The sequence below is a fragment of the Dendronephthya gigantea genome, unplaced genomic scaffold (assembly GCF_004324835.1).
Source record: "Dendronephthya gigantea isolate DGI-Jeju-01 unplaced genomic scaffold, DenGig_1.0 000075F, whole genome shotgun sequence".
Classification (NCBI taxonomy): Eukaryota; Metazoa; Cnidaria; class Anthozoa; order Malacalcyonacea; family Nephtheidae; genus Dendronephthya; species Dendronephthya gigantea.
Window position 1 is genome coordinate 480975 of NW_021163085.1, and position 12038 is coordinate 493012.

At 38.8% G+C, this 12038-nt stretch overlaps 1 protein-coding gene across 1 annotated transcript; it reads left to right on the plus strand.

Moving 5' to 3' along the window:
* The first annotated feature begins 5457 nt into the window (after positions 1–5457).
* LOC114531836 (52 kDa repressor of the inhibitor of the protein kinase-like) lies at positions 5458–5982 on the plus strand. The gene has a single exon (XM_028553448.1). It carries the CDS (start codon positions 5458–5460, stop codon positions 5980–5982), a length of 525 nt encoding a protein of 174 aa, XP_028409249.1.
* The last annotated feature ends 6056 nt before the right edge of the window (positions 5983–12038 follow it).

A 12038-nucleotide genomic window follows, 5' to 3' on the forward strand; every position in this document is an offset into this window, starting at 1 on the left:
AAAAGATCCACCTCTAAAGGGCCCCAAAGTTGATTGAGCGTGGAAAACACTTGGGGGTCTAATTTCCAGTCGTGTCGATCTGACATCACCCTGGACTCCCTGTCCGCTCGAACATTGAGCACTCCTGGTAAGTATTTTGCCTCCAAGTAAATGTGATGTTGGAGGCACCATGTCTAGAGATCAAGTGCAAGTTGAGCTAGAACTGGGGACTTTGTACCCCCCATTTTGTTTACATAGTGTGCGGCTGTAATGTTGTCCATGAGCAAGCAAACACTTATCTCGGCCTTGCCTTTGGTGAGGGTTTTTACTGCAAATGCCCCTGCTAAAAGCTCGAGACAATTGATGTGAAGGGCGGATTCTGCCTGAGACCATTGACCCCCTGTCGAAGTGCCCATGCAGAATGCTCCCCAACCTTTCTGGGATGCATCCGTCTCTATAATTAGATCGGGGGTCCCCGAGACTAAGGCTTTGCCGTTCCAGGCCTCCACATTGTCTCGCCACCACACCAGCTCCTCCCTGGCCTGGGTGGTCAGTCTGAAGGTATGGTCGTATGCTCGACTTAGGCTGAGGGCATTGTTTTTGTCTGCTTGTAAGTGACGGAAGTGCAGGGGGGCTGGAAAGACAGCCTGTGTCGAAGTAAGGTGACCGAGTACTCTGGCTAAGTCCCGTATTGCAACCTCCTGCATGCCTAGGATGTTCTGGCATTCTTTCTTTACCCTTCGGACTTTGTCTCGGGGAAGAGCAAGGGTCATAGTCTGGGAATTTATCATGAAACCCAGAAACTCCATCTTTCTTGATGGGACAACATTGGATTTTTGATGGTTTATCAAGAAACCTAGGGCTTCTAAAAGGTTGCAAGTGGTTTGAGCATGCTGTGTGGTTAGGGTCTCTGTCTCGGCCATAATAAGTATGTCATCCAGGTAGATAATTAGCCGAATACCTTGCTTCCTCAGCTGGGACACTACAGGTTTCATAAGTTTTGTGAATACTCTTGGGGCACTGGAGAGGCCGAATGGTAGACATGCAAATTCGAACATTGTTCCTTTCCAACTGAAGCGAAGGAATTTTTGATGATTTTTCCATATTGGTATTGTAAAGTATGCATCCTGAAGGTCTATTTTTATGAAAAAATCCTCTTTCCGTAGAAGGTCCCTTAGCATATGAATCCCTTCCATTTTGAAATGTTCGTAAGGGATGTACTGATTTAATGGGCGTAGGTTGACCAACTGGTCGTTGACCCTCGCCCTTTTTTGGGACCAAGAAAAGGGTGCTTACGAACCCCTGTTCTTGTTGTTGGGGATGCACGGTATGTATAGCTTCCTTCTCTAGCATCTGGGTGATCTCTAAGTCTATTAAGACACTTTGTTCTTGGGTGTGAACCAGGGGTAGGGGAGGGGCCTGTTGATAGGGTACACCTAACAGGTCGATATGGTAACCCTGAACTGAGTCGAGAACCCAAGGGTCGTCGGTTATTAAAGCCCACTGTGGGTAAAAATGTCTTGTTCTTGTTGTTCCGTGCCATAACATCTCTCGAATAGTTCGTATAGTTTTCTTTCTAGGAAAACCATCACCAATGTTGCATATGTTGGGGTCATTTTTGTGCCATGGCGGTTCCTTGAATCTGTCGATAACGTTGGTCATAGAATTTGAACGTATTTTCTTTTAGCACAATGGATACGGCAAATTCCTTCGAAAAGGGGCAGGCAAGATGTGCCGTGTAATTGTCTAGTTAGTATTCCAAAGCCTCTAGACCTAGTTCATGTGGGATATTTGTGTAAAAATTAACGACGTCAAATGACACTAGTAATGTTTCATTGGTTACTTCATTTGGCACATAATTAAAAAAATCTAGGTCATCGCAGATATAACTAGGGACTTTTGCGCAGAATGGCTTTAGCACGATGTCAATAAAATTGCTTAAACAGCGCGTTAGCGAGCTTGGTCTGGCTACAATGTGTCTCATTTTGGAAAGATATTCTGGTATCCTCAGGATATGGGAGACAATCAAGAAATGCTAACGCAAGGATATTTTGTCAAATTTGCAAAAAATTTTGACAAAAAGAGGGAACCAGGAGTCGAAATGCAAAAGAGCTCTAAACAGTGACTGACTAAATGCCATTTCAAAAATCTGTAAACACATTCTTAAGGACTGTCTTAGCAACATACCAGTACAATATTCAACCTCCATTAATGAACAATAACATAGTTTCCCTCAGGGGCGGATCCAGATCGTATCAACTGATACGGTCAGATTTTCCAACTAAATATAGAACAGTAGAAATATAACTACAAAGCCGCAAGTAAACATTTCAAACGTTACCAACTACAGCTGACTGTTATTTGTGCAAAAAAAAACATCAAGTATTTATCATTTTGAATCTTCGCTAGTTTGTATTCTATACGGCCCGTAAAAGTAAACCACTGTGAGGCTGACAGTGGGCAAAAATAAAGCGGAAACCCTTGGTGGGAAAACCCCGCAAATTGATCTTTTTTCAAAAGCGCGGCGCGCTGTATACATTTCACCGATCGCTTTCCAAGGATGTACCGAGGGTTTGGAAGAAATGCGCCTACAATCATGATACGGTCTTCGATATGGTCAGCACCATTTTGTTGCTAAAGATAGTAAATCAACGTATCAAAAATGTTTGGAATGTTAAAATCACTGCATCAAGCCAATGAGATCGCGCCTTGGCCTAGTAATTGTTGTGATATACATTATGCATTTTAAATTGGCATTGTTGATTGGTCAATTTGGACCTGTGTTCGTGACTGAGTTTGTCGTAATGATTAACCTTTCGTCATGGCGCTTGCCAAATTAAGACGGATTTTTGAGCGCGTTTACGCCAAGCAAGATGGGACGATTGAACTAAAGCTCTTTTGAGAAAATTGTGAGAGTATTTTACGCAGCAGCATAAGTGCTAAACAAAAGGAAGGTGAAAAGGGCACGGTAACCGTGAGAGTATGCGGATTCTCGAGGCTGCAGTTTCCGAAAGTTCTGCTGGAAAGATGTGGTGGACATGTTCCTGTGAGGTATCATATTTAATTAAATAAATAAATTCATATGAAATAATTTTCATGACATAACAGGATTGCCACAATAGCTAATATTTTAAAACGTTTAGCCAGCTTTTACGATTAGATATGTATTTAATATGTGTTCTATGCAAATGTATTATGATAAGGATCAATTCATGATAATGATATGTTATAATATTGCTATCAGTTGATATACTGGTACCCAGTATGTAAATGAGATTATACGTGAGTATAAAAATTTACAGTCCAAATTTAACAGCACGACAACGCTTTTGTGTAATTGTTATATATTATTATTGTTATTGATAAGCCAAACTAACACATACTGACATACATGAAAAAAGCTAAGAGTTTCTCACTTGACTGTGTTTTTATATTGAATATTATACACTGCATATCTGGTAAAGTACTATTTGTATTATGATATCTGCATGTAAATATTAAATCTGATTTGTCTCAATACATTGAACTAACCGAACATATAAGGCAAAAGCAAAGTTATAGATACCATAAAATTCAATTGCTATCTTGGCCATTGATGTCAACTCAGTCATGTTAAGTCAACTACCCTATTTATTCACTCTACATTGTTTCTCTGTAGTGTTGACTGTTGAATAATTATACAGTAATACATTAATTATTAGACATCTAGACTGAACATCTTGCAAACTTGTATAAATATACAGGGGTCTCATGGCAGTGGGTCAGGTTATATGGAGATTCAAAGGATTTTAATTTATAATTGTCAATTTAAAACTCCAAAATTAAATGAACATCCCCTACCCCTTATTTTCAATCATTTTGTCATTGAATCTCTGTATACTGTAATTTCATAATTTTAACTATATAATAATTGATGTACATGTAATCCTACAAATCTCAATTTTATAAAACAACGTAATTTAATTGGAAAATGGTAGGCCTTATAAACCCTGACATAATAATGTAAATGATAGAGTTTTAATGAGCCCAACATGTATGCTTACTACTTCAACTAGACGTTATTAAAAGGGTTTAGTCCTGGCCAAAGATGCTTGGGCTAGCTCTGTAACAAAAAATGGATACAGAACTTGAAATATTAATTTCTTTGATATCCTTACATGATGAAGTTATTATAAACTTGATAATATTCATTTACTGTAGAAAAGGACATTCAAAGTTGTGATTTATTGATGTTTCTTCTTAATATTGCATAGCCATTATATAAAATAATATACCGGTACATGAAAGACTATAACTAATTGTGCCATACTGTACATGCTTGAAATCTATGTCCTTAATAATTCCCAACTTGTCTTGCACGACTTTGCATATCAAATGTTGCTCCAGTCTTATCAACTCTAGTCCCTAATTTAGTTTCACGTCATTCACTTTTTCCTTCAACTTCTGCACAACCTAACAAATTCACCGAAGCTGAAATTCTTGAACTCATCTTGACTGGTAAAAAACTAAAGCAGGTTACGTTAGATGTACTCTTTCCCAAGAGAAAGATTGAGGAGAAACAGCAATCAACCCTTGATGACATGTTTTTCCTTGAATCAGATGACGAAGCCTTGAAGAAAGATGGCGTAAGCTTGAAAAAAGTTGACGAAGCCTTGAGGAAAGGTGACAGAGGCTTGAAGAAAGATGACGGATCCTCGAAGAAAGATGCATGGCTAAAGGAGCCATTAAAAGACAGCAATCCTTCAACATGCCATATTACTGTAAAATCCAACAGCAACTCTCACCCTTTTGACATCAGTAACTTTGTTGGCTTTGTAGCGGTGATCTCTGATGCTAAGAAGTATGACGTTCTTTGCAAGGTTTGGAGACCTGAAATAGATTATACCTTTCCAGTTAATACAAACTCTAGAAGACACTTTCGTATGAGTGGTTAACCTCTTTCCCTTGGTTACGTTATTTTGCTGCTGTAGATGGTGGTTTTTGTTTGAATTGCGTTCTGTTTGGTGGCGAAAGCACCCACAATTCCACAAAATTGCAGCAATTATTTAAATTCCCTCTTCATGCAACAACGGCAAGCGTAAAAAAATTAAAAGATCACAACGAGAAGTCTCCTATTGATAAAATAGCGACCGTCCAGCAATGCATTTCAAACAAGTGATGGAGAACCAAAAAATTGCTGTTGATGCTCAAATCAATACTGCAAGGCAGGAATTAATTGAGAAGAACAGGATGCGCCTTCATTCGATTGTTGGAGCGATTTTGACATGTGCTCGGCAGAATATTCCACTTCGTGGTCATCATCATGACGCACACCATTATCTTCGGAACGACACATCAAATCCTGGTAATTTCATTGAAATTCTTAAGTATGATGCTTTGTTGGGAAATCTTACAGACATTGTCTTTCAGAGCTGTCCCTCCAATCAAACATATCGATCCAAAAGTATACAAAATGAGATAATTGAAATCTGTGGCAAAATGGTGACTGACGAACTTGTTGGTGATGTGAAAAGAGCAAGGTTTTTTTCAGTTTTAGCAGATGAAGCAACAGATTGCTCAAACAGTGAACAGATGGCTATGGTTTTGAGATTTGTTGACAGTTGTTCAATGAAAATTCGGGAAGAGTTTTTAGGATTCATTCAGTGTAATGATGGATTGTCTGGCGAAGCATTATCTGTAAACATTTTGCAATTTATCAGCAGCCTTGGCTTACACATGGAAGAATGTCGCGGTCAAGGATATGATGGAGCAGGAAATATGGCTGGCAAGTTCTCTGGAGTTGCTGCTCGAATCCAGCGAAATTTCGATAAAGCTATTTACGTTCACTGTGGTTCTCACATCTTAAATCTCTGCATTGCATCTTCCTGCAGTTTACCTGTAATTCGTGACATGATGGATAACGTGAGAGCTGTTTCTGATTTCTTCAATAATTCTCCAAAACGAACTCTGGTGTTGCAAGAAAGCCTAAAAGTGTTACTGCCCTTGAAAGCCATCAGAAACTGATAAACGAGTGCCGAACTAGATGGGTGGCAAGAATTGATGGTCTACAAATTTTCATCCAGTGTTATTATAAGGCTATCATTGATGCCCTGGATCGCATATCTAAAGGACAAGTCATGCGATCAAGATTCCCGTTACAGAGCAAGTGGTATGAAGAGTGCCATTGAAAAGTTTAAATTTATTGTGGCTCTTGTTGTGGAACGGTTCCTTAAATGTACAAAGCCCCTGACTCTTCAACTTCAGAGTGCATCCCTCGACGCTGGAAAAGCTCATGGAAAAGTCTCCCTTTTGTTCCTAACCCTCAACGAACTTTGATCGGAAATGGGTAAAATGCATTCGAATTTCTATGAAGTGGCAGTAAATTTGGCAGAAGAGGCAAATATAGCACCATCAAAACCCAGAACGACCGGACGTCAAGTTTACCTTGAAAATGTTCCTGCCGAGTCAACTTCAGATTATTTTAAGAGGGTCATTACCAAACCTTTTCTTGACGAGCTAATAGGACAGATGCAGTTGCAATTTTGTGAAGGAAACCTTGACGCTCTGGATGCATTAAATGTCATGCCTGATGTAGTGGTATCTCAGTCGGACTGGACACAACATTTTTCTTGCTTCCTACAAAAATACAAAGATGATCTACCTGATCCAGATTTTCTAGAGTGTGAAAAGAAAATGTGGAAAATACATTGCACGACTTCCATGACAGCAATGCCAACATCCTTGGAGGGTCGACGTTAGATCATATCGAACTACATACATGACGTCATAAAATTTTTAATAACCCTAACCCTAACCGTAATTAAGGTAAAGCCAGAGATACTATTACATAAGTATATGATCACTCCTATACTGGGTATGAGGGTAACAGACATTTACACTCGTGTAAATTTATAAATGTATAAATGTATCATCATTCATTGCCATTTTTATTTCATCATTTTTATTAACCAGCTCTAGAAAGAATTCATGTAAGACTTCTGTTATTACACTTCCGTTATTGCAAAATTTATGACGTCATGTACGTTAGTTCGATATGATCTAATGCTGAGCTCCTTGGAGGAGCTCCTTCCACAAGTTGATCCACTTGCCTTTCCAAACATTCTTGCAGCTTTAAAGATTTTTGGTACTATCCCAGTCACAACATGTTCCTGTGAAAGATCCATTTCTACTTTGCGGCAATTGAAAACGTACCTGAGAAGCACTATGGGTCAAAGAAGATTAAAATCGTTGGCTTTACTTCATGTCCATCGCGAAATAAATCTCGACATTGAAAAAATCATTGATCAGTTTGCTCAAAAACATCCAAGAAGAATGCTGTTTGCTGACCTACTCCAATCCGATGAAACCTGAGTCAATTGAACTGATCCTAAAGAACATACCAATAAATGGAAAAACTCTAATAAATTTTTTATTGTATTAATTTAACTGAACATTTTTCTCCGCTCCACTCCGCCATTGTGCTGCTGTTTCAAGAAGATTATTAACTGAACATTTTTCTCCGCTCCACTCCACTATCGTGCTGCTGTTTCAAGATGATTATTAACTGAGTGATTCCTCCTGCCTACGATATGTTGCTGTTGGACATAGTCTATTTACTGAACAATTTTTCTGGTGTGCTACTTGGTTCTGTTCCAAGATGATTATTAACTGAATGATTCTTCCTGCCTGTCGCTGTTGGAAACAGATTATTTTCTGAACATTTACTGCCGTGTACGATTGGTGCTGTTCAAGATGATAATTGACTGAACAGGTTCTCCAGTCTTCACTTATGTTGCTGTTTAAATATGGTTACCAAATGGAAATTTTTCTTTTTGGCTACTGTTGGTGATTGTTTGGGCAAATCGTGAAGTTGTGGCAATGTGGGCAAAATCTGAAACAGATAAGTTATTATTTATTCTTGACAAATTTTCCATTGCTGATGAAGAGTACCACGAGTTGTCCATGACGGATGGGAATAGTGAGTTTTTAAAGTCCTACCTGATTAAACATTGCAAAGATGAACTGAATAAGCTATGTCACATCACTCGGACTCCTGGATCAGGGCAGGGTGCCCAACTTGACTTTTTAACAGAGTTGAAATCAGTAATTCAAAAGCAGGTAAATATTGCTTTTCAGTAACATATGGTATAATTTATTGCATCATGGATTGTAAAATGACACAGTTATATTTAGAATCCATGATTTCATTTAAATCACAGGTCTGTCTAGAGTCTAAGCAGGCCCAGGACCAAAATTTCCATCCAGGCCCACTCTGAGGTTACCAGTCTAAAAAGCTTACAGTTTTTGTATTTGGTTTAAATTTGTACCATGATCACAGTAAACACTTGAGCCTGGGCGCCCTTTTTACCCCGGGTTCCGGGATAAATACTTTGCCCCGGCAGCCTCTCAACACTTAGTAACTGATTAGGTTGCTTACTGGCCAGTAAATATAAAATGAATAACCATGCACATAATTTTGAAATTCATTTTTAATTATACAATATAGATAGATGAACATATTCTGGATATTTCTGACCCACAACTGAAGCTTCACACTCAAATTGTCTGGTGATGGGGCCAAGATGTCTAGATTGACAAATTTTGTCGTGATTTCCTTCTCGGTGATGAATAGCCAAAAAGATGTCATGTCATCCAAAGGTATGTACTTTACTAAACCCTATTAACCATTTTCAGGTGAAGAAATTTTACACATAATTGATAAATGTTTCATTTAATTAGGTAACCACACTGTTGCCATCATTAAAGGCCATGAATCATATGAATTATTTGAAAGATCTTGTTCTGAGATATTTAAACAAGTGAACAGTTTGGTAAAGGATAGAGATATCACTGTAAATGGCACAAAGATACCTGTTATCATGTATCTCGGAAGGGATTATAAGGTGAATACAATATATTATGCATCAAATTTCATTAGGTCATTCCAGAAAACATCCATACCTCCCCCACAGAGAAATTGAGAGTTAACAGGCCCTCTTTTCGGATGTCCCAATTAAATTACTATAAGAAACAAATTTCCCTCCCCCTCCGGACGGCAGAAATTTCCTCCCCTGGCCCATTCTAACCAAATTGTTCTGAAGATCATATTGGTACAATTAAATTTTTGTTTTTGTTGTGACATAGTTTCTATTACTTAATTCTGGGGATGAAGGGGTCAACATCTGATCATGCCTGCATCTGGTGCCTCATTCACAAATTACAAAGGTAAGAGTGCATTTAATGTTAAATCATGTTTGTTGGAAGCTGTCTGCACAGTCAGCCTGGTCGTGCAGTCCCCTGTGTATCACTATAGCAATTCACGGTTGACTGGATCACAGATTCAGACAAGTCTATCCTTTGGTCTTTTACTTCACGTTCTGTTCACGCAAAACGAGTGGCGCTGCCAGGATTTAATTTTGAGGTGGCAAATTCCAGGACAAATTGAATTTTTACTCTCTGAAATGGTGTTTCCTGCCATTTAGGGAAATTAGAAAAAATGAAGGATTACAGTTTAGGTGTTATTGAATAATAATATAACAAGAACAAGGTAATACACAGGTATGATATGTCCAAGAGTACGGATTTTTACTGGGGAGATATGGCCAGAACATTGGATCACATCAAAGAGTGTGCCAAGAAATATTTGTTTTCTTGCCAGCATCAGCCGCATCAAAGAGTGTGCCAAGAAACATTTGTTTTCTTGCCAGCATCAGCCGCTGATTCATATTCCGTAAAAGAATGTTGTCTTGGATGAGCTTCACTTAATGTTGCATGTCACTGGTCAGTAAATTTGCAAATAGCTTTTAGATTTAAAGATTAAAGATTTAACACATTAGGACCTTATTTGGAATAGATTTAGTACCAACTTTAATTCACACTTAGTATCACATTTTACAATAGTAATACATATGCGAATTTTAAAGCTATAAAAAAATAAGTGAAAAGCATAAACTGTAGCAGTCAGCGCCAGTCACTATTTCATATAATAAATATTAAAGCTACAAATGAGAGGCAAAATAAAGACTCAGGCCCCCTTTACACGAGCCCGGGCTGGCTGCCAACCCGGGTTGGCTCACCAACCCGGGTCAACCCGTCTGCAAATAAATTACTAGTTGCGTTTACACGATAGCCGGGTTGGGACTTCACACCTCGCCAACCCGGGTAACCCTTCTCGAGACCCGGGTTGGCTAGGTGTAAAGGTGTGAAAATTGTGCTAAATTCCTCATGTAAACACGGGTTGGCTTGACCCGGGCTCGTATAAACTGCGACATATGGACTTTGGAAGCAATTATCTTGTCACACGCGCATATCATATTGCATTGAGCGCGCGTAACTTCTCTCCGCTAGTATGGCAAGCAAAAGTAAAACCGGACAAAAATGTCTCAAAAAACCCGCAACAGCTCAGTTTCGGTGGTCACCCAAAATGCTCGAACATTTGATATTGTGTTTAAAACATTATAAGTCGAAGATGAACTACAAAAACGTCGACTTCAACTCGACTTCGACTTCGATGTTGTTGTAGATAATGAACAACAGCATCACACCGTGCATTTGAATGGCTGCTAAAAGCAGAAGCAAAAATGCAGAGGTAGAAACAATAACTTTCCTTCGTTTATCGCCAGTGTTGTTGTCATTGTCCGCCAATTTACACTCTGCTCCAGGCTATCACTCGGAAATATTCCCTAGCCAGCCCGGGTTGGGAATTGCTGACCCGGGTTGGCGAGAATGGTCTTCAACCCGGGTCCGTGTAAACACGATAAAAATATAACCACCTGTGGCGCACCAACCCGGGTTGAAAATCAGCCCGGGCTCGTGTAAATGGGGCCTCAGAACTGATTCGGTTAATGTTTCAAAACCAACCTTAGCAAATCCGCAGTTAGATTACTTAAAGGTTCAAAAGACAATGAATCCAAAGACCAACCACGCCACTTGATGAGGTATTCATAGTCCTATATTAAAATGGACAGTTATTAAAAATGTCCACAAAGTCAATTGTATTTAGGAAGAAAAAGCTCAGCTGTCGAAAATATATTTAATATTGTCATACAAATTATAAACAAAACTTACATATCGAGTTTGCCGTCTTGTAATTATCCTTTCAACTTCATAAAATTTGCTTATCTTTTGTCTGGGAGCATTATCGTGCAAAACCACGAAAGAGAAAGAATTTAACTGCTTGTAGTCCACACTTACATATCGAGCACGTTTTTGAGCAGATGCCATTTTTCTTTCCATAAAATGTGATTTGGATGGATAGTAAAGTACTCAAACGGGATATAACAGACATTAGGGGATTGCGATGGAATGCTGCTGTATTATTTATCGCTAGCTCGAATGTCCGCAATTTCTGGCCATGACGCCTTTTTTAAAATGTCAAAACCTGCCTGTCTTGCCCATCAAGCACAACAACAATGGTTTTATCTGCCCTGGATGTCAATGAAAGATTGGGAAATATTGCAACTTCCCTAGGATTCACTATTTTTTGCAGCCGTAGCTTTCCAACTGCTCTAAATTCTGTCGTCTTCCTCTCGCCTTGAGAGAATTTGCAAGTTACTTGGGATTAACTGTCAAATAAATGTAGGCAAACTTTCTCCAAAGCTATGTCAATTAGTCGTTGATGAATGGCAAGAAAATGACAAATAGGAAGGTGTCATTCTTTGAAAATATTTATATAAATTTCGAGCTCGAGAAATTTAGAGCCAGTTGAGAGTTTCAGGGCAATTAGGTGATACTTTAGCATTAGCAATGGCCAACATCTTGCACATCCCAATCTTTGTGTTGGCAACGGTTCAGAACATGCCATTCCTGTCTGCGGTTCCTCGTAACAATCTCAATAATGACACAGTAATTTACTCGTCATATCTTCAAGAAGGTCCTGGGCATTATGATGCACTCATTTCTACTGATGTTCCTGATATTTCAGAAAATATGGCAGAAACAATACATTCTCCACCTCAAGGAGGTAAGCAGTGAACCAGTCAAAATATTAAAAGATAAATAGATCCTAATTGTTTAAATTTAGAAGGTGCCCTATAAATGTCTATAATCTAAATAATATTAAAAAGGGTAGATAATAGATT

Coding starts and splice junctions, on each gene's coding strand:
- LOC114531836 (XM_028553448.1), top strand. CDS start 5,458: ATGGTGACTGACGAACTTGTTGGTGATGTGAAAAGAGCAAGGTTTTTT.